General features: G+C 45.4%; 1 protein-coding gene across 1 annotated transcript in view; it reads right to left on the bottom strand.

The window, feature by feature from the left end:
- Positions 1-22,316, bottom strand: part of Csmd1 (CUB and Sushi multiple domains 1) — a 1,338,703-nt gene that overhangs the window by 796,273 nt on the left and 520,114 nt on the right. Inside the window, exons 4-5 of the mRNA XM_071609340.1 lie at positions 19,085-19,279; positions 5,637-5,844 (exon numbers count right to left, since the gene is read on the bottom strand). Coding sequence (XP_071465441.1) covers positions 5,637-5,844; positions 19,085-19,279 — 403 coding nt within the window. The remainder of the gene's footprint in view (positions 1-5,636; positions 5,845-19,084; positions 19,280-22,316) is intronic.

Below are 22,316 nucleotides of genomic sequence, written 5' to 3'. Positions count from 1 at the left end.
CTGCACCTCCAGCTGGACCTCTGCTCCACAGAGGGGCCATTTCAGGCATGGAGTCACATCTGGGGCTTTGGATACCTGGTGATGTGCAGCATCCCCTGGAAGCTCTGTGGGTGGAGGAGGCTGGAGATCCACTGCACTGCAGGCCCCGAGTTTCATTCTCCCAGGAAGGATAGATAAAACTCAGTGATGAGGGCAGGAGAGGGGCACCCACAGGGTGGGGACCTCCTTTGTAGGAAATACTCCCCTTTGTTGTCTGCGGAGCTCTGGGGTAGTACAGGAGGAGTTGCAGATGGACAGTCCTCTGCTCACTGCCCCTCTGCCTCTTGCTAGCTGTGATGGACAAGACTTAATCTCTTTGTGGCCCATTTTTCTCCCCTAGGAAATGTATAAAATAACATCTCCAAGGGGCGGTGGATATTATTTACGCTTGTCTGGGAAATAGCAAACCCTTGATGGATATTACCTCTTGGTATAATTTCTTTTAAATATATCATTCAAAGAAATCTTGAGAAAATTATGTTTTGGTTAAAAGTACTTTAGAACAAGAGTGACAAGAATATGTTCATTGTCCTTAGGCCTCTAGCAAGGGTACAGAGCCTAAAGAAGAGGAGAAGCTTACACACTCGTGTGCATCTATATAATGTTTGTTTGTTTGTGTTCTGTTGCTTCCATAAAAACTGCTGCAAAACATACTTAGCAGTAAGTTTGTGGAGTGACATCACTGAATTCAAATCCACAAGTGAAAATATAGACCAAACCTAGTGCTTTCAGTAGATGGTATTAGGATGCTGCTATATGGTCTCCTCCATTTTCCTGAATGATGTTACTCATTTTTTCTTTTCAAAAGGACATAGCAAGATTGAATTGTTGACATGAGGTGGGTCAAGTTCAGAGGACAAAGCAACACTGAAAACAAAGACAGGTCAGGAGAGGCAAGGAGAAATAGATGCCCTGTAGGTCTCCAGATGGACCCCAGGGCTCTGGACAGAAAGGGGACCTCACAGGGCAGCTCGGTCTGCAAGTTCAGCAGGTGCCTGGATCCTGGATCGGCACGGTCTGGTGGCTGGTAATCACACTGTGCTGTGAACGCCACGCTACAGCAGCGGGAGCGGAGGGCTGGCCGCGTCCCTTCCTGTGCGAGATCCAACAAGCTTCCATTAAGAAATTCAGAGTAAGCAGCTGGAAGTCTGCTGGGCTTGGTGCCGCCAAGTGGAAGGATGGATTTAAAGGAGTCCGCTTCTCACTGTGCACCTCTATAACCTTCATCATTAAAAATGAAATAGACACCACACCCACTGCCAATTTGGGGTGCTTTGTAGCAACATGGGAGGTGGGGACTAACCCTTCTTGAAGGTCACTCAATTTCTAAAACTCCTCTAAAGCTAGGTTTTGGCCTCAGCCAGTCACCAATTAGACTGGGAAACTGCTGGGTTAATGGGAAAAAAATACAGTGCAGATACCAGCCTTTTCTATCGCGTTGAGTAGGACTGTGCCCAATCCAGCAAGGCAAAGAGAGGAGTCGCACTGACCAGCGCAAGAAAACTTCAGTCTCAAAAAACCTCAGAGGAAAAGCCTTGCTCCTGAGTGGCAAGGAAGGTTTTCCAGATTCCTCAAGAAACAGAGGCTTTGCAGGAAGGGAGATTCCACAGCCTCCTTTTTCCTCCTGTCTGCACCCAGGGTTCTTCCACCCAGGGACCCTCCAAGCTGAGCTAATTCAGTGAGCTCTGGGAGCCGTGGCAAACAGCTGAACAGGAGCACAGGGACACAAGCAGGTGCTGTGTGGACACAGGAGTGGAGCCCTGAGGTCAGGCTGAAAGGGGACACAGGGGGAGGAGACCTGAGGGAGGGGCCGCTGGGCCCTGCTGAATGGGGACACAGGGATAAGGCCTGACAGAGAGGACACCAGGGCCTGTTGAAGTGGGGGGATGCAGGGTGAGCCCCGAGAGAGAGGCTGCTGGGGAGAAGGCGCAGGCTATTGAACTCTGTCTCCATGACCCGAGACTGATGCCATCAGTGTGTTTCAGAACATATTTTAATGCATTTACAATTCCTTTTTTCCCTTCCTATGTACCTTACACACAATCCTGACACAGAGGGGGTGGACAAATTAATTCTTGTTCCAAAGTGCACATTTTAAAGAGAGTAAATGTTCCCTCACTTGTTTCCTGCCAAGACAATATAGCACTAATCCCTTAAACCATCATGTCTTAATTTAGAAGCCATAGTAGGCTAACTCAGAAATAAAATTGATTTTCATTCTTCTTGATATTTCTAGAGTTACCAGATATAGGCTACACCATCAATTTACTTAAGGGAAAAAAAAACAAAACAGCAAACTAAAAGAGTGCTGGGATAGCTTTGCAGGAAAAAAAACATAATTACTAGACCCTGTAACAAACTGAATTAGAAATAGCAGCCCTTTGTTAAACTATTGACAGAAAGCCAATCTGTATTGAATTAAAATCTGATGAGTTAAAAAAAAAAAAAAGTCTCATCGACACACACATAGGTGATTAGGTTTCAATCACTAACCCACTCCACACTGAATATACAGATGACTTTGGCACATGACATCATCCACTGCATTTAGACTGCTCTACTGTAGCCATGGCAACCTGACAAAACATAGCTGAATTGGTAATTTCACTTCACATTTAATGAAAATAAAGCTAATCCTATTACTATTCTTAACAATTCTCCAAGCAGCGTCTTCTTAGAGTGCCCTTGTTGTGTATTCTGTCTTTTAAACATAGATTATTGGAAAATTACATGTGTGTATGCACTCACTCCACTCGGCCATTAACACCACCCTTGCCTCTGTGCAAGGTGACCTTGTTTGAGAAAGGGTCACATCCACCCAAAGTGCTTCTTCATACTTTTCTTGCAATCCCAGGATGGGCATGTCTTTTAAATATGCCAATTTGAACCATTAAATACTTCAGAGACTATTACTGCAATTATGGTAAAATAATAGTTTTTTTTTAAGATAAGCCATATTATATGCATTTGAAAAGACTTGAAAAGGTGCTTTAAATGACGCCATTTTTTCAGTCTAAATGTGCTCCTGCAGGTCTTGATGGTTGGTTATGTAGGAGAGCCATCTTTTCCTTTTTAGCCTCCATTGCAAAGTAATTGAAAGATGAGCGTCCCACTTAGAGCAGTCCTATTTAAAGCAATGTAAAGACTTAGTGACAAGCACTAAACGTCACCAGTAAATCAAATGGACAAACAAAACACACAGACAGATCCCAGCTTGTCTCATTGCCTCTCTGCAGAGGTACTCAGTGAACTCAACTGTCCCTCGGTTGTCTAGTCACTCCTGTGGCGGTGACCTGTCCAAGGCTTTTGGGACCAACCTGCCCCTGAGCAAAGGTGCTTCCCTGACAGGGACACACACCAGACCTCGACTGTACAGAAGGCGACTGCGCTATGGAGGCTGAAGCCCCGGTGCCTGAGCTCAGTCGCTCTCCTGCCACACACACACCAGAGCTTGCCTTGTGTCCGGTCCTCTGGCATTTCAGTATTTCTCCCAGGATAATAGCGGGAAGCAGTAAGAGTCCTTAACACTGAAGACAGCCTGCAGGCTTCCACCATCAGCAAACAGGAAAAGGAGGATCATCATAGGAATGCACGTAGGACCATGGGTTTGCCACTCAAAGGGAACTCGTTAGGCCAACCAGCACAGAACGTATCAGACCAGAGAGCACGCACGGTCAGAGTCCCCACTGAGGACCTTCCCACCAACTTCCCTGGAAAAGACCTGGGCCAATTCCAGAAAGCTGGAAAATGTTCTCCAGTCAGAAAGCAGGCACGAGAAGACAGAAGCCATCCCCAAGGCCGGCCACACCACATTTCGTCCACCATAGTGATTGCTGTCCCTGCTCTTGGCTCACAGGATCTCCTGACACTGCAGGCAGAACATGCTTCTAGCACACTCTGACCACCTCCTTTCCTGGATCTACCACACAGTTGATCAGGGATGCACATCGGGAAAAGGTAGAGACACAGCAAGCAGGGAAGAGAGGACGGGAGGGGAGGAGACTCCACTGGGTGAAAGAGGGCAAACTAAGTCCAACCACCTCCTCAGACTCCTGATTTCCATCTGAGCAAGAGTACACCCAGTGGGGAGCTTTGCTGACTCAGAAGTAAATTCTCTTGTGTGAATCAGCCGTCCAGGACCTTCACAGGGTCCTGTTTCACAGCCATTGGCCGCAGGCTTGGGCAGCCCAGTTTCATCTCAGACACTGAGAAGGACGTCTGCTTCCTGGGGATCCCTTCCTTGGCAAGCCATCGCTGGATTCTCACTTTCTTCTACCTCTCTGCAAATCATGCAGCGAGGCCGTCAGTCAACACCTGATCTCTCTAGAAATCTCACACACTTAATCATACAATTTCTGAGAATTAGTCACCATATATTTTCTACTTCAGTAATCATTTGAAAAAACAAAGTAATGGGTCACCTGACTCTCACAACAACCAGCAGAGATGAGGTGCTCAGGAGACGTTACATTAGTGAGTTTTAGAAAGATAAATTTTAACATCGTCTCTCTCTTGTCCAAGGGCCCAGGATTGTCCAAGGCAGACAACAGGATGACAGCCCAAGCTCCCAGGTCAGTATTTGTTTCTACCAACGGACACTGAACACTGCAAAATGATGGCAATCTCAACAAATACTTGAATGTCAGAGATTGTATTTTAATTTTTTTTTCTCTAATTGGCAAAACATTTAACATAACCACAATAATCTTAATGAAGGAAAGGATTTATCCATGAATACAAACCCTCTAGTTTGGTCTTTAGTTTTGGAAAATTGAGGAAAAACCCAACTCAATTCCAATAACTGGTTTAAAAATGGACTGTCTTATGTACAGTGGTTCCATATGTGAATGGAATCTCTGCACCCAAACGAAACGCGAATCCATAGAGATGTTTGCAGTCCCTCATCCCACCTTCTCATCTACCCACCCACCCAAGAAAGGCCAACCCTGTGTCCATCTGTGGTTTCAATACAGATATCCCTAGGTTGCTCACAGTTCACGAGATGAAGTAGATGACCAAAGTAGTTTTAAGTTGATGTTAAATGTAATAACTGAAGCAAACAAAATCACCTTTCGCTCACAGCAATGGGTCGGCCCTGCAGCGGACAGCTCTCGCGGACGGCCGCCCGGGTCTGCGCCCTCCAGCTGGTCAGCCGGTTCCCTTCCGCCTCACTGCCACCCTCGCCGGAGCGGGTGGCGCGCGGGTAGGTTTTACACGTTGGCGGGTTAGCATCTCTGCTAACGTGGCCTGCCTGTGACGCCCTGTGGCCACAGGTGCCTCCTGGGAGGTGGTACCCTGACGGGCGCCCACCTTCGTGGAGGAAAGTGCCCACTCGATGAGGTGTCCGAGCAGAGTCGCCACAGCTTCGTCACAGGAAGCAAGAAACTCCAGACCAAACCCCAGCCCACCCCGGTGCCTCCGCTGGACGTCTGGGAAGGCAGACGGGCAGGTTCAGTGCCCACGCAGCCGCCTACCTCTAAAGAGCCACCGAAGATCTCACTTTCAAACGAGTCACAGTCACGGGGACTTTTTAGCCATCGGACAGCGACGCGGACCAGCCAGCGCCCGTGCCCAGGGCGGAGGCGGTCAGCACTTACCAGACGGACGGCGCTTCGGTCCCGCTGATCTCCAGGAAGTCGTACCCCTCCTCCAGCTGGAAGTCGGTGAAGACCAGCGCGATGGTGTCCCCCGGCTCGGCCAGGATGGTCCAGGTGCAGTCGGCGTTGTTGCCGTACTCGGAGGGGAAGTGGGGGCTGGAGATGGAGCTGCTGGTGCCCCTCAGCGTGCCGCCGCAGGCTCCCTCCGCTGCAGGGACGGAAGCAGAGACAAGGCCATGGCTCAGGTGGCTGTCACGCAGGAGCATCTCTGCAAAACGTCCCGAACCTAAGGTGCCCCCATCTGAAGAGGACCTCTGCTGGCTTGCCAACTCAGTTCCTCTGAAAGCCCTATGGATGTCATAGAGGCAAGGGTCTTAATGCTTTCAGCAAAGAGCAATGGTAAAGTTTGAGCAAACGTGTTTAACCTGCCTAAACCAAGGCATCCCAGCGAGAGCGAAATCCCCACAGCTGTGCACCTGAGCGCTCCTGCACACCCCCCAGGAGTGCCCCACCTTTAATTAGGCTCTTCTGCTTCTGCTAGGTAAATGAGTGCCCTGTAAGCAGGCGGCAAAGAAATCCTACTAAAAGGCCATGTGGTACTCTTCCAGTCCAGATTGGTACGTGAGGTCTAGATATTTGGCTTACTTAAATTTATTAAGGCATAGGGATAACATACTGGTATCTTCCCTTAATCTATTTGCATAAAGCAATTTGAAGGAATTAGAGTAAATGCAATAATATTTGAAAATGGACTTGTATTTGATACACATTACCCAATTGTTTTCCATAAAAATAAATCTAAGTAAATGAACTTATTTTGGAAATAGCTATAAAATTCTGAACTATTTTCTCTTTTGGAAGACAAACATCTGTACAGTTATAATAGCTTTATGGTGGTTACTTTTCTTTGTTTCTAACTTTAGAATTATCATGTCAATAAAAAAATGTGTGGTAGATATAATTTTTATATGACGTATTTTCAGATTGAAGTGTTTATAATTGCTGACATGTAATTTCACAAGTAGGCTGGCCTATTATAGAAAAACTAGCAAGAATGCAAAAACGTCATTAGTAAACATTTTATTTCTAATTATCTATAAATACAATAATAAACACAAATACCTTGCTAAATATTTCAATGTATGAGTTTCAAGACTAGTGATAAACTGGATTTAGGGAAATCAAGGCCACAGATCTTTGGCATATTACTTAACACTGGTCACAAACATGCACACACAAGATGAAGAAATCCATCTCATTCTCAGTTTTACTGAGGTATAATTGACAAATAAAAGTTGTACATGTCCAAGATGATATTGTGATACGTATTTGCATGTGTATGTATGTGTGTATATATGCATGTGTGTATGTGCATATGGGGTGGTGTGTGTATCTCCCTTCTCCTGCCATGGTGCTGGGGATGGAGCTCAGGCCTCCTGCATGCTAGGCACTAGCCTATGTCTGAGCCATACACCCAGCCCTTGACACACAGTTGTGCTCATGTTGCTGCACACTGCGAAAGAGTGAGCGCTTTCCCAAGAGAGGTGCATTTGATTGGAAACCTTAAAGGATCTCAGAGGGCACACAAAGCCCACACTCCAGCTCTCCTGCAGCCTCCTCAAAGGTGTAGTGGTGGGAGTGAGGGGTGACAGGCCATCAGGGCCAAGGCCTAGGACCTGCTGCTGAGCAGACACTGCCCAGCTCCCTCAGTGGCCCCTGGAGAGGTCTGCTCTAGGCAGGGTCTCATGGAGTTGCCAACATGCTGATGAATAGGTACATCCCCTTGTAAGGCCAGGTGTGTGTATGTGTGAACGTGCACAAATGTGGTATCACCACGCAAAGCCTTGTGTGCATGTGTGCACAGGTGGGAGGGTGTATCACCTCATAAGGTAGAATGTGTGAATGTGCACGTGGGGCAAGGGCTGATGGCAACAGTGTGAGAGATCAGCTCCCTGACAAAAGAGTGCATGGTGCAGCATCCTGAACTATGGCCACGGTGCAGTGTGAAAGGCTCCCTGGGCCTTCTCATCTCATATCCACCAGCCCACGCTCTCTGCTGGGTCCTCACTCCCAGTCCAGGGGCTCTGACAACCACCGTCCCCTCTGCTCCTAGAACCTCTACTGCTTTGACTCCATGTGAGGGTCATGCTGGGCACGCCTTTCTGTGCCCGCCTTAATTCACTCGGGAGTGTCCTCCAGGCTCATCCTGTCTCTCAGATGGCGGATTTCCTTCCCACTGAGGCTGAATGCCTTCCCTTGCATGCATGATCACACATGGTATCCACGCATACACGGCATATGTGCATGTACATGAACATGTGCATATGCAGACAAGGGCGTCTGGTCTTCCTGCTCTCCTCCATCCTCTAGAATCTGCTCTGCTCAGATCAGCTAAAGTGACCTAAAAACTTAACTTGAAGCTTAACGTGTTCTGTTACAAACAGCTAATTCCCCACACTACCACTCAGAATAAAACTAGAGCTCACCATCCCTGGAAGGAGACGTGGCTGGTCCTGCCGCTCCTCCTCCTCCTCCCCACCCTCCTTCGCCTGGCTGGTCCAGCCACACATCTGCAACGGTGCACTGGCCTTTGCACCTGCTCTCCTGCCTACCGTGTTTCCCCTGCCACCTCCAGGTCTCTGCAGAAGTCACCCCTAGGCCCACTGCAGCCAGGGATCACCTCCTAGCATCTTGTCCTGCTTTACTCCACTTCTGAGTGGAGTAAAGTGCTCACTAAGTGCAGAAGGGGGGGCCCGAGCTGCCTGTGTTCACAGCAGCCCAGGTCTCCAGGAGGCAGCCTGATACACCACTCCCTTTTCCCTTCACTCTTCCCCTTCAAGAAAGGGCCTGCACATCCTATAGTCTGCCAGTCAAACCCCCCTATAAGGATCACACTTGGGCCTGGGCATGGTCCAAACCATACCTCACCCAGAACAGAAGTAGGAAAGCAGCCAATCCCACTACAGAAACACGTTCTTGCTCAAGTAGGAGGCTTAAAATGAGAATAGTCTATAAGTAATACAGTAATTCTCTTAGAAATGTTATATTTGGGGAAAAAAAAAATGCCATGAAGACACTGACGACTGCAGCCACCCATGAGAGGCTCGTGTCTGCGCTCACTTGGCTCTGCTGCTTTGACAGGTAGCCTCGCCCCAAGTCATGGAGCTTGCTGTTTGTGACTCTATATACTCATCATAGGAGAAGGAAAATTTCGGGAGGAGATTAAGTCAAAGCAGACAGAGAAAACAAATTGGTCCATAGCCACACATAAACAAAAATAATTATGAGCAAGTTACAGGAAAACAGGAAGAGTTATTTCAAGTTCCATTATTAACCATTTAATTAAAACTTAGAAAACATGCATTAAATAAAATATATATAAAGTATTACCAAAGGAACCAAATCATCCTGGAACAGTAGGTGCCTACACCAATGTGACTTATGTGCAAGGAGGTAGATAGGGATCTAGTTTCATTATTTGACATGTGGATATTCAGTTTTCCCCAGCACCATTTGTTGAAAAAGCTGTCTTCAACATTTATTTTTAGCACTTCTGTCAACTAGGAGTTTATGTGTTTTTGTCTCTGTGTCTTCTATTCCATTGGTTTTCAAGTCTGTTTTGGTGCCAATACCATATTATTTTTATGACTATAACTCTATAATGTAATTTGAGGTTTAGGATTGTGATGCCTCCAGCAAAATTCTTCTTGCTCAGTATTTCTTTGGCTATTCTGGGTTTCTTAGTCTTCCAAATGAATTTTAGGGCAGTTTTTTCTTATTGTTGTTTTGATGATATTAAACACAATTAGACATGAAAAAGGAGATACTACTACAGACACTTCTGAAACAAAAGAGTGTTTGTTAGAGACCATGTAGAAAAATTTATATATTCCAATAAACTAGAAAATCTGGAAATATTTACAAATTTCTAGATACATATGAGCTAACAGAATTGAACCATGGAGATACTGAAAATGTAAACAGACCAATATCAAGCAAAGAAATTGAAGCAACAATTAAAAGCCTTCCAACAAAGGAAAGTCCAGGACCAGACCTGGACCATACAATTAAAGAAGAATGAACACCAGTCTTGTTCAGATTACTCCATGGAATTGAAAGGGAATGAACACTCCCAATACATTCAACGAAGCCAGTATCACCCTGATACGAAAACCATACAAACACATATTGGAAAGAATATTACAGACCAATATCCTTGATGCACACAGATGTAAACATTCTTAATAAAATATTAGAAAACCTCATCCAAAAGCATATCAAGAAGATGATAAGGAAGGTTTCATCCCAGGGATACCAGTTCAACATATGCAAATCAATACACGTAACTCACCACTTAAATAAAGTTAAGGATAAGAATCCTACGATCACCTCAATAGATGTGAAAACCCAGCACCCACTCATGTTAAAACACTGGGGAAGCTAAGGATAGGAGGAACTTACCTCAAGACTGTAAAGGCTAGAAGTGACAACCCCAAAGTCAACATCACAGTTCAGGGAGAAAAACTGAAAGCATTTCCTGTAAAATCAGGAACAAGAATGTTCTCTGTCGACACTCCTATTCAACCTAGTCCTCAACACTATCCAGAGCAATCAAGCAAGAGAAGGACATTATAGGGATACAAATAGGAAAAGTAGTCAGGTTATCTGTTAGCTGACTGCCGCAGTCTGGCTGGGCACAAAATCACGAGCCACCACACAGCTTGTAGATTCAAACAGCAACTCTTTATTCCCGAACTCACACCAGCCGTCTACAATCACGTTCTGGGGAAATCCACATTCTCAGCCCAAATTCACGTTCTCTGCCCAACTCCACCTCCACTGGGCTTCTATCTCCAAAACATACTGTCTGAATCCCGTGAGAACTCAAGGGGAACTCAGGCAGCAGGATACGCCCTATTCCCGGGAGGAATAATCTTAAACCTTAAACCTGGAACCTAAACTGGGAACGCCCTAAACAGGATTATCTTAAAACCGGGAACACCCTAATCTGCCTTGGTCCTTGAGCAAGGTCACCTACATTCAATGTCGCTGCAACATGTCAGCAACATGGGGTACGCTGGCAAGGAAATTGTCATACCTACTTGGCTAATGGCTCCCAGCAGCTGACAACATGATCCTATTTCTAGAAAACCCCAAAAACTATCAGAAGACTTTAGAGCAGATGAATGGATTCAGCAATTTAGCAGGATACATGATCAATATTCATAAACCAGTAGCTTTCCTGTACTCTAATAATGAGTCTGCTGATGAGGAAATCAAGAAATCTTTCCCATTCATAATAACCTTAAAAAAAACAAAACAAAACTTGAGAATAAGTCTGCTTAAGGAGGTCAAAGACCTCTGCAATGAAAACTGCCTAACACTGGCACAACAGCATTAAAGACACTGAAAGACGGGAAGACCTCCCATGTTCTTGGGAAGGTGGCAGTGATATTGGCAGATATTTCTAAATGAATGATGGACCTCAATATCAAGTCACTTTGTTCACTGCTCCACGATTTCCACATGGAGGAGTTGGCAGCGGCAGGGAGCAGGCTATCTGGGGTGTGGCTGGGCTCCCACACCAGACTGCTAGCACAGTGCTATTTCTAAATGCATTTTCCACATTGAATTTTTATAAAACCTTGCATTTGAAGAAAAGGTTGTAACAGCTAAAAGAAGTCTGGATGCCTTTGAGTTAATCCAAGAAGATGATAAGATTTTTAATAAAAGATGTATTTGAAGCTGCCGAGTTCTGTAAGTGGGGAACATAATTCTAAACATAAGCAGAAATCAAAGTGCACTGATTTGTACTTCCCCCCAAGGAATTTCAAACTTTTTAAAAGTTTTATTTTCAACTTTAAAATATATTCCTTGCCCGAGTATGAGTTTCGCTAGGAATCCATCTAACAGATATAATTCAAAATACAGAATAAAACATTATTTAGAAACATAACTTTTCCATATCTGTCATGAAAAATTGAAACCACCCACATATGCAATGACTGATAAATCTTTAAATAAGGTACCATGCGTCCATATGTATGAACATCCAGTGTGTTTACTAAGCACCCATAGTACTGCTTCAGTGAATTTCTTAGTTGTATCACTAAATATATAAAATTCAGGGTATGTAATTAGATGCACTGTCTCCAGTCTATTTTAGAAACTGTAGGGAAAATATCTGTGAAAGAAGTCAGAAATACATAAATTCAATATGATGTTCAATTTGTAATAATGGGAGACGTTACTTAACATTCTTCCCCTAAAGGGAGAGTAGAACATCGGTACCAGCAAAACCTCTAAAATCAGACTGTCTGGGTTTCAATCACATTTTGACACTTACTTTGGTGTCTCTTGGAAAGTGATTACTTTCTTTGTGCCTCAGTTTGATTTTCTAGAGAAAGTGAAATGTAATGGCATGTATCCATGGCTTGTTGTGACAGTAAAGTTAACAACTGTAAAAAGTTTATAGCATTGAAAATATGAACTACTCAATAAAAGTAGCCATTGTTACTTACTTCAGTTTGGCACATGGTGGTCATTTTATAATGACTGATTAAAATATGTTTTGAGCAGATATTTGAACATTTCCAGCTTTGGGTAAGACTACTCCACAGGAAGCTGGTGACCAGAATGCAGCCATCTTCCCCAGGACTCCCCTCCTGTAGGGGCTGGGATGAAAGGGGTTCAAGACAGGGACACCTCACCTCACCCCATCCCCTTTGGTCCTGCCTTATAAATCCATCACCTTGTTTACTCCGGAGATCATTGGAAATTACCCTTGCCCTATCCTCGTCCTTGTTTATTGTAGTCACTACAAGAAGCCCTGGTCTCCTGGGACCCATTACCTCCAGCCTCATACACCTGCACATCTCATTTTTCTAATGTCCTAATACCAACCCTCCCAGCCTCTTGAAACCCTTCAACTAGGTCCTCTGAAACTCTACACAAGTTACAATTGAACCCCCATCTCGACTACTTGTAAGATGTTTTTTCTTCCTTTAGCAGCAACCTGGCCATCTCGATGAGGAAGCCAGGTCCTCCAAGTCCTCTCAAAGGGCTGGAGGTTTACTGCACAGCCCACCCACAGCAGGTCCACAGGCAGACCCGTGTCCACCACCAAGTCTGACATTGCCACGTCCACATGACTTCTGTTCTTTCCTCCCTGAAGTCCCCCAGTCTTGAGTCAAACACTGACACTCTCGTCCTTGTCTGTAAATTTCTACATGAATCCCCTTTAATCCTGGAGCATTGGAGCATCTGGCTCACCACCATATTTTCCAACATTTTTTTCCCCAAACTTTATCTTAATTCTGGCTGATTTCAATGTCAACACAGGTGAGCCTTTGAAGATTAGGCCTCTCAGCTCACTTGTCCACTCTTCCAAGAGCCCAACTTGCCCACCCATTGCAGCATCACCCTAATGTCCTTCAGCTGGTCCATGAGAATCCCCCACAGCCACAATCTAGCAGGTCCCCTTCCCAGGCCCCAGCCGGTGCACTTCCAGAACATGGACGCAGGGTCCTCCTTTCTCACCTTGCATCCTGAGCTTCACGCCATCATTTAAATCCCTCTACTGCATTTTGCATCACTTGACTATCAGGAGGACACAGGAAGATGCTTCAGGTTCAAATCTGAATCAGGGCCCCTCTTTCTCCCATGCAGTAAACACATTGGGCTAGGAACCAAAACGCACACGTGGATGGGTCTACCTCTCATTTATGCTCATGATCCCGTATTGGCCCTTAATCACATCTAGAGAGGCTACTTCAATTTCCTCGGGCAATCTGACCTCACAGTTTTCACTGGTACCCATTTTTACAGCCTTAGTAGAAATTAATAAGCAATTAAACTTTTGAAATAACTTAGTGTCACCAAACTCTGAGCAAACCAAAAAGAGATGCTAATATCAAAACTTATAATTGTCATGAAAACTATTATAGAATTTGAAATTTGCTTTGTAAATATGCAAAACATAAATAACATTCCTAGAATTCTATCCTTAGGAAATAATTAAACAGAAGAAACAAAGCAACGCTATCTGTACAGAGACACTGATAGCATTATGTGTAGAAGTAAACATTGGAAGCACTCATTATGTTTAATTACGGGAGAGATAACAAATAATTACTATTAAGACTGAGAATAAAACTTTGTCAATTGAAATTGGAATGTTTATGATGTAACTCTAATCTCACGAAGGAGGACGTGAGTGAAATACAGTCTGAGTTGTCCTGATTGCCCACTCTCCACTCCAGCTCCAAGATGGTGGGGCTAGAGGACTAAGAGCCACCAATGAGCACTGGTGTCAATCTTTACCAATTCTGAGACTGAAAGTAAACTTAAACTTTAAACTTAAAGTTCAGTTTAAGGGATGGGGAACCCGAAGCCTGGCCAGCACAGAGCCTGCCCATGACATGCCGGCTAGCAGGTGTTGAAGCTGGAGCCGGAGTGGCAGCTCCCACTGCTAGGCCATGTCTGCCCGGCCTGTCACAATTCACGCAGTTTCCTGGGCATGCAAACATTTTTCTTCAAAGCTGTCAGCCTAACTTGGTATCTGCCAGAAGAAAGAATGAAAAAATACTATAAAGTAACCCACAAAATTGAAAATAATTGGCAGAGGCACCAATATGTACTTTCTAAACTTGCTACGAGATGAGATTCTGTTTAATGAAGTCACATAAACTTTGTACCAGGCATAAAGCCACAGTGTAGTGAAGATGCAAAACTGAAGACAAGATTGACTATCGCCTAGTACAGGCGCACTTTCTAGGGCTCTTCTATCCAGTTTTGGTAAGCTTTACGTTGAGTTGCTTTTTGCACAGTATGAAAGAAAGCCATTTATATTAAATTGTCTAAAACCACTCAGACTTCATTTAAAGCGAGGTTTCCTATAAGAACACTGCCCCCATTCACTAATCCTTTGCATTGCTTGCTTCCAACCAGAAATGGATTATGGTTTAGATGTGAGGTGGCCCCCAAATCTCATGTGTGAGACAATGCAAGAAAGTTCAGAGGTGAAATGATTAGGATATGAGAGCTGTAAAGTAATCAGCACATTAATCTACTGATGGGGATTAACTGGGAGGCAACTAACTGTAGGCAGGTGGGGTGTGGCTGGAGGGGATGGGTCCCTGGGGGAATGCCTTTGGGGTATATATTTTGTCCTTGTTGAGCAGAGCTCTCTCTGCCTCCTGGTACCAGGTCCCCAGACATTTCCCTCCACCACACACTTCTGCCTTATGTCAGGTCCAGAGGTATGGAGGAGACTATCTATGGACTGAGAGCTCTGAAACTGAGCCCCAAATAAACTCTTCCTCTTCTAAGTGTTCTTGTCAGGTCTTTTGGTTTCAGAAGCAAAAAGATGACTGAAACACCCTTTGTGTTGCTTGGCCCCTGCCTGACAGATCACTGCAGATCCATCTGACACAGACTTCTGGAACGTAGCTGGTAAAACACAGCTGTATTTCAAGTGTCACAGAATTTATAGGCACCCATAAAGACATGGCTGCTCCCTGTTCCTCCCCCCATCTCATCACCCCAGTCTTCCCTCCCCTTTAACACCAGCAGAACATCTGCAAATGGAAAGCTTTGACTGACATATCCTAAAACATTAGCAGGTGACATTGTCATTTGCAATCACATTATGTGAGGTTTATCAATTAAAGGATTCGCAGCTTTGGACAAGTCTAAATACAGCCTGGGAATGCATTATTTAGCAGGTTTATTAAGGCATCCCTGATACTGCTTCCAGGTCCTCGTTTAGCAGCAGTTGGCCTGTTGATTACTCTTCACTCCTCCAAGAAAACACAACTGTCCCGAGATGGATAAAATTAGGCTTCTCTTAAAAAAAAAAAAAAAAATCAAAACAGCTGCCATGTCCTATATTCACTAAAATTGTCACAAAATGGTGACAATGTGTTTTGACACATTGAGGTGAATATTTATCTTACGCATGTGTGTTTAGACAGATGGAAACCAGGGTAGGACTTCATAGTGTGAGCAGCCTTAGTTTTCAATAATGATCCTTATGCTTTCGTTATTCTGTGGTCTATATATCGTGCTCCCAAACAAAACAAACAAAAGCAGCTACAAGGCCTCCTCCTTCCAGCCCCAGACAGCTGGCAGTGGGAGCAGGAGGTCAGAGCCCTTCATCCCTGCAGATCTTCCCACCCAGCGCCTGTGCCTCGCTCCCAGAGACAGATTACTCATCTCCCAGCCTCTGAGTGGGAAGGGTGACCCGGCTGCCTGTTGGACAGATGAAGCTGGTCACTCTTAACCCCGCTTCTTCCATGCTAGTTGACACCTATCACAGCCCCTCAAAGCAGTCAGTCACAGTGGTCAGTACTACCTGGGACTGGCAGGCAGGTCTATTGGTGGAGACCCACGTCACCCACTCCCCTGTCTGTTCTTCATTAGGGGTGCATATGTGCCCGTATGTGGGGTAGTTTGTGGGTATCTATGGCAAACGCATACCTCGCGCCTGTGTCACTGGTTATGAAGTCACTGTTTTGGTTTGCCTTTCACTTACTTCTGTCTGTTTCGAGTCTCAGATAAGGAGCACTGGTGACAAGTAACCTCAGGTGAATGACTTGACTGAACCCCCAATTCAGCAGCAGCCAAGAATGTTTCAAAAATTGAACTGATGCTTTAAAAATACTAGTCGGATGGACTGAAGGCAGAAATCTAAGACCTGACGCTGTGAGACACCCAAATTTCTGGGGAACGAGGGGAGACACCTCTGTAGGCCAAGATCCAAAAGAGACCACAACATCATGCCATGGGAGACGAAAGAGAAACCCGGGATGCCATCAAGCTAAGAAGCTTCTGCACAGCAGAGCAGACAGTCCAAGGGAGGAGACAGGCGGCAGAGGGGGACTTGCAAAGCACGCATGTCCCGAGGGTTGACACCCAGAATATGCAGGGAGCTCCAACAACTTGACAGCAAACAGGAGTGATGGGAATGGATGGAGGAGGTGAATGGGAATTTCTCAAAAGACAAGGGCCAAGGAGGACATGAACAATGCTTGGGACCTAAAACCCCCTGAACTGGCTTTGCGTTCCACCAAGTCAAAAGTCACTACAGTGCTCAGGGCTGGGGCACGGCCTCCACTGACTGTGTGAGACCCCGCCCGCTGCGCTTGGCCTCCAAACATCCCCTGCGCAAGGTGCCCAGGGCACCCTCTGAAGGACTGCGGCCCACGGTGGGGATGGCGGGCAGCACTGAGAGGGGAGAGGACAGCTGAGGTGAGAGGTCTGGCACCAGTGGGAGTGGCTGCAAGCCTGCTCCTCCAGAGGGACCTGCCTGGCTCGGAACAGGAGCGGTTCCACACTGGTCTCCCTCTCAGGGTGCGTCTCAGGCAGCTGGGTGACCTCGTACTGCAGCGCCTACTAGCTATGTTGAGTAGACAGCCAGGTTACTTCTCTGAAGAGCTGCCCATGACCCTGTGTGGCACTTGCCCCGTGTCATCCTTCAGGTTAAACAACACCCCCTGGAAAGAAAAGTCGATGTCTGAAACACTGGACAGTCCCTGTGAAGGGACACTCTGGTGCCTCTGTCAGTAACACCATCAAGAAGGATCCTCTAGCAATTCCTGGGACTAAAGGACTTAGAACTTTTGGGAAGCAAAAAATACGCACATTTCATTTTTTGGAATCATCTCACCCGACCCCGATGAACTCCATTTATGTCTCTCTCAGCTAATGCCACATCTACACCTTTGTAAGAATTAGATTCCTGACATTTTTGTGATCCAGTTATTCAAATCAATAAGATACTGTTGTGTCTTTCACATTACTTAATTCCCTTGGTATCCTTACTAGGCCAAGTATAGAAAAAGGAAAGACTTGAGTATTTTAGTATAAATTCATTAATCAGAAGAAAATCTATATGACAAAAGAACCTTGATGAAGCTGGGAGTTGATAGAACTGGTGAAAGCATAGAAAGATGATTGACAGATCAGTTCAACTCTGACTTTATAAGGTATGTAACTGTGGAATAAGTAAAGACCCTTTAGTAAAAAGGGGGTGGGGGAAGGACTACGGGGAAATGTGAGGAAACTAAGGTGATATACACAACCCGGGCAGCACCTATGGCTTCCGAGGGGTTTTCATGTGGAAAGACCCCGAGGACACGGTGACTCAGTTTTGATGATGCTATCCTGGTCCAGATGGTTAAACCATAGACAAAACACTGTAATTACGACCCTAAAATATAACCTAGCAACAAAATAAATGCCATGGACAATATTTTTTTTTTCTTTAAGCAGATAAAGGGATGGTAATGGAAATAAATGACAAATTGGACTTAGATTTCGTTTCGACAAATTCACTGGAGGCACAGCTGTGACGAGATGAAAGGATGAAGTGGGACAGAGGACCCAGGCTGGGGCCCGGAGTGAGTGATGTGCTGGTTAGCCAACGCCTTGCAAAGAAAATCAAACCTGCTGTGTGGGCTCATGGGCTTCCCGGGTGAGCACTCCCACTAGGACAGATACCAAGCTCACTCCCAAGTCTGGCTTTTAATTTTGGCTTATACATGATCCAAGAGAAGCACTCAGCACATTTTCTGGCATTTCATTAAAACCTCAATAGCCAGGCATGGTGACACACAGCTGTAATCCCAGCAACTCGGGAGGCTGAGGCAGGAGGTTCGTAAGTTCAAGGCCAGCTTCAGCAACTTATCAAGGCCTTAAGCATATTAGTGGAGACCCTGTCTCAAAATGATGAAAAGTGCTGGGGAGGTGGCTCAGGAACTGAGCCACCCAGGGTGCTTAAAAAGAAAAGAAAAAGAAAAAAGACACAACTTCAACAAATACGGGCTATATTTTAGTTTTGACTCTCAAGATGCATTTTCTTAGGAAAGTCAAAGTGCAAGAGTTTGAAGATGGTTTTATAAAGACTAGAAAAGTAAAATGATTTCATCAGAAAAGTTAGAATTTCAGAGACTCAGGAAAAGTCACTAGCTTTATACCCTAAGTCAGCAATGGACATTTGAAATAGTGCAGTTATTTATGATTACCTTATTTCACAGTTTAAGAGTGCTGCAAGAGTTCTCAAAGTACAATTTAATTATCAAAGGGTGTTTTTCATTTTTAATGAGAAAAAGGTAAACTCAGAATCCTCGGATCCAGAAGGACATAAACATATGTAAGATAATAGAACATCTTGACCAGAGGGAGCCACACAAAGAAGTGCATAAAGTCTGGGAGATAAATGAAGGAAACTTTAGAACTTGGGAGACATAATGACATGGCACACACTGGCTGGTGGATTTATAAGGTCCTAGCCACGGATTCCTACAGAACACGTCATGTTGCGTGTGGAAAAGACGAGCTGGCCTCTTAACTTCCACCCCCACCTTAAGTGGGCATGTATTGAGTCAGCTCCAGAGTCACTCTCTCTGCCCACACCACTTTACAGAAAAGCGCTTGCTGCACAGTACCTCTGCAGAAAGGAGCCGGGAAGTCCCAGGAGGCACCATTCCCGGGGCTGACGATGCAGGTCAGGATCGCGTGACCTTCCAAGATGTAGCCAGAGAGGCAGCTGTATCGGATCTTATCTCCTATGTTGAACCTCGTCCCGTGGAGAACACCTTTCAGTATTTCCCCAGGATGTCCACATGTGTGGCTTGGTAGAACTATGGGAAGGAGAAAGAAAAAACAAAAGTGAAAAACAATTCTTCTGAGATCCATTCATATCACCGTATAGGCACCACTTTGAACTATTAAAATGATCAGAACTTTAGCACAGGAAAAAGATCTAATGATGTCAGTGTTTAGAATATCTGCATAATAGTATTTTTATAACCATTTTAAAAAGTATAGATAAATATATATCATTAAAAGACAAGAAACCCGTTGTGCTGGGATCTGGTGATCCAGATGAGGTCGGGGTTCCATGTCCATGCAGCCAGGGGATAACACTGGGGACACTGAGGTCTGGGGGAAATGACAAGCACAGCAGGAAGCGCCCGCATGCCTCATCGACCTCAGGCTAGATGCACACTCTAGCCAATGTCCTGTCTGAGGGACACAGAGCTGCATGAGGACTAAACTGAAGGTCCCCTCCATCAGATTAAACACCTGACAGTCTTGGAACTCAGGCCTGGGCTCTGCACAACTACAGCATCTGATCTGGGGGAGCTTTAACTACTCCCTGGGACAACATGAGGACCTCATTCACTTGCGATTCCAAAGCAGGGTCTGGATTCTGTTCTTTTCTGACCTGACTTATCTTCTGGCTGAGGTTCTAGTCAATCAACTGCTTTGAGACTTAATAGACAAGATTTTATTCCATGGTCAAAGAACAGGCTTTTGCACAAAGTTGACGCAACAGCAGGCAGAATGGATGACATGTGGGATTGTGGACTGTCTCCTGCTGCTAGTTTTCATTGAGCATGTCCTCATTAATGAGTGTATTCAAATGAGCTAAGTGCTTATGTTTTTTTTTTTTTTAATTTCTTTTGAAATGACTTAAGTCCAAACAGCTATAAATAAAAATTTAGAGAATAATATTAGTTATTAGTAGTTTGGTATTTAATATTGACATGATTATGGATCTCTATTTACATAATCAAGTAGTGTTCATATCTAGTTTTTAAAATTTTCTGAAAACAATGTACCAAAATATATTCAGAAAACAAAATAGTTTAGTACAACGTACAATCAACTGTGTTGTCCACTTAAAAAAGCATGTTCTAGACAGGTTCAGTGGCATGTGCCTAAAACCCCAGTGCTCTTGGCCGAGTCAAGAGGATCACAAGTTCAAGGCCAGCCTCAGTAATGTAGCAAGGCTTGAAGCAACTTAGCAAGATTCCGTCTTAAAATTAAAAAAGGGAGGCTGGAGATGTGACTCAATGGTTAATCACCCCAGGGTTCAATTCCTAGTATCAAAAAAAAAATAATAAGTATATTCTATGTTTAATTCCACACCCACTTCTCCGCTAGCCATTTTGAAATACAGGAGCACTGTGGTCAACCATATGACTCTGCAGCGCTACACAACATTAGAAGTCATCCCTACTACAACTGCACCTTTGTACAGGCTCCAGCAATGACTGTTCTCCCTTCCAATTCTGTAAGATCCACTTAAAAAAAAAATCAAACAATTTTAAATCAAAACAAATGAATACCCAATTTAAAAATGAGCAAATGATCTGAATAGACATCTGAGGAAAATACGAAAATGGAAACAAATACTTGAAAACATGCTCCACGTCACCATCATCAGGGAAACAGATCAGACCACACAGAGGTGCCACCTCAGACTCTGGGAGTGAAGCTCATGGAGAAGACAGTGCTGGCGAGTTTGCAGGTGGCAGGGAGCCCTTGGACATGTGGTGGGAATATCAGTTAGTGGGGCCATTATGAGAGCAGCAGGCAGGCTCCACAAGACCTAAAAAACTGAAATTCCATAGGATCCAACCACCCCACTGCTGGCCCCTGTCCAAAGCAGAAGACATCGCTGTGTTGGGAGGAGACCTGCCCCTGCACGTGCACTATGGGCCTCTCACAGCAGCCAGGTACAAATGCACCAGAGTGTCCACTGCGGGGGGTGGGGAGGGGGAAGCACCTGTTCTGGCCACACAAGGGAGCACCACTCAGTTGGGAAGTAAGGTGAGTCGTCCTGCCATGTGCAGCTCCCAGGGACCGGAGGTCACATGCCAAGACATCACGCCAGGCTCAGAAGACAAGCCACCTATTCTCATCCCAGGAGGAGGCTTCCATCAGCTGTGTCCAGGTAAACTGCCTCCAAGGAGAAAATCTACCCAGTGCTTCACACCTGCTAACACAACTGCCAGTCGCACAAATGCAAAGTAATGGAAAGTGAGAACCACCCACTCGAAAACAAAGCCTCCTGCACAGCATTTTCACCCGTTTTACTGTGGAGAACAGCAAGAAAACGCTTCTAAGTGAACTCTTCCATGGATTCTATGATTGTCTGCTGTACGGGAAGCCCCACGTTACACGATACCACGGCAACAGACAGTGGGCACCTGGGGGCAGGCAGGGCCACGTGGGTGGCCCTTGGACTTGCATATGGGACAGCATGGTGCCAATCCTGGACTGTCAGTAGTGTTCCCAGGAGGGCGGAAACCCACGGAAATGCATCACTGGGGGAAACATCAGCCGACAAAGGGAGCCTCCTGCCACGGCTCTGAAGGGGCTTCTGAACACCAGTGTCCTGAAATGTCAACAGAGCTCACCCTACACCTGGGAAGAACAAGCTCTTCCGCTCAGTGTCAATCTAGGAAAGATGACTTTAGTAGGGGAAATTAGTGCGAATGCTGAACGTAGGAACTGTCAGAAACAACAACAAAAAAAACCCTGGAGCCTGTGCTGTTCTCACGATTAACATCCTATTTCCAATGGCCCAATAGCTGTAGCTGACCCCGACCCAACTGTCGGCTTCCCTTCCAAGGGTGCAGCCTACTCAGGAGGGCAGCCAGGGTGGCCATTTCTTGGGCGTTTAGACCACTTTGATGGCTTCCATTTTTGTCCTTGTCCTGAGATGTGTTGGCCTTAACATCCTGACACTTGGTCATAGTAGCATGCCGACAACACGCATCAACTCTCGGCCTGTGCACGGCGGGACCCGTTCTCAATGGGCAAGACTGCAGGAAAGTGGAATGTCGTCTAGGTCTCCTTCTCATCTGCTCTCTGCTCCCTAGTGCT

Source organism: Marmota flaviventris, chromosome 3 (assembly GCF_047511675.1).
Source record: "Marmota flaviventris isolate mMarFla1 chromosome 3, mMarFla1.hap1, whole genome shotgun sequence".
Classification (NCBI taxonomy): Eukaryota; Metazoa; Chordata; class Mammalia; order Rodentia; family Sciuridae; genus Marmota; species Marmota flaviventris.
Note: the sequence above shows the minus strand (reverse complement) of the source record. Positions and strands in the feature narration are given on the sequence as shown.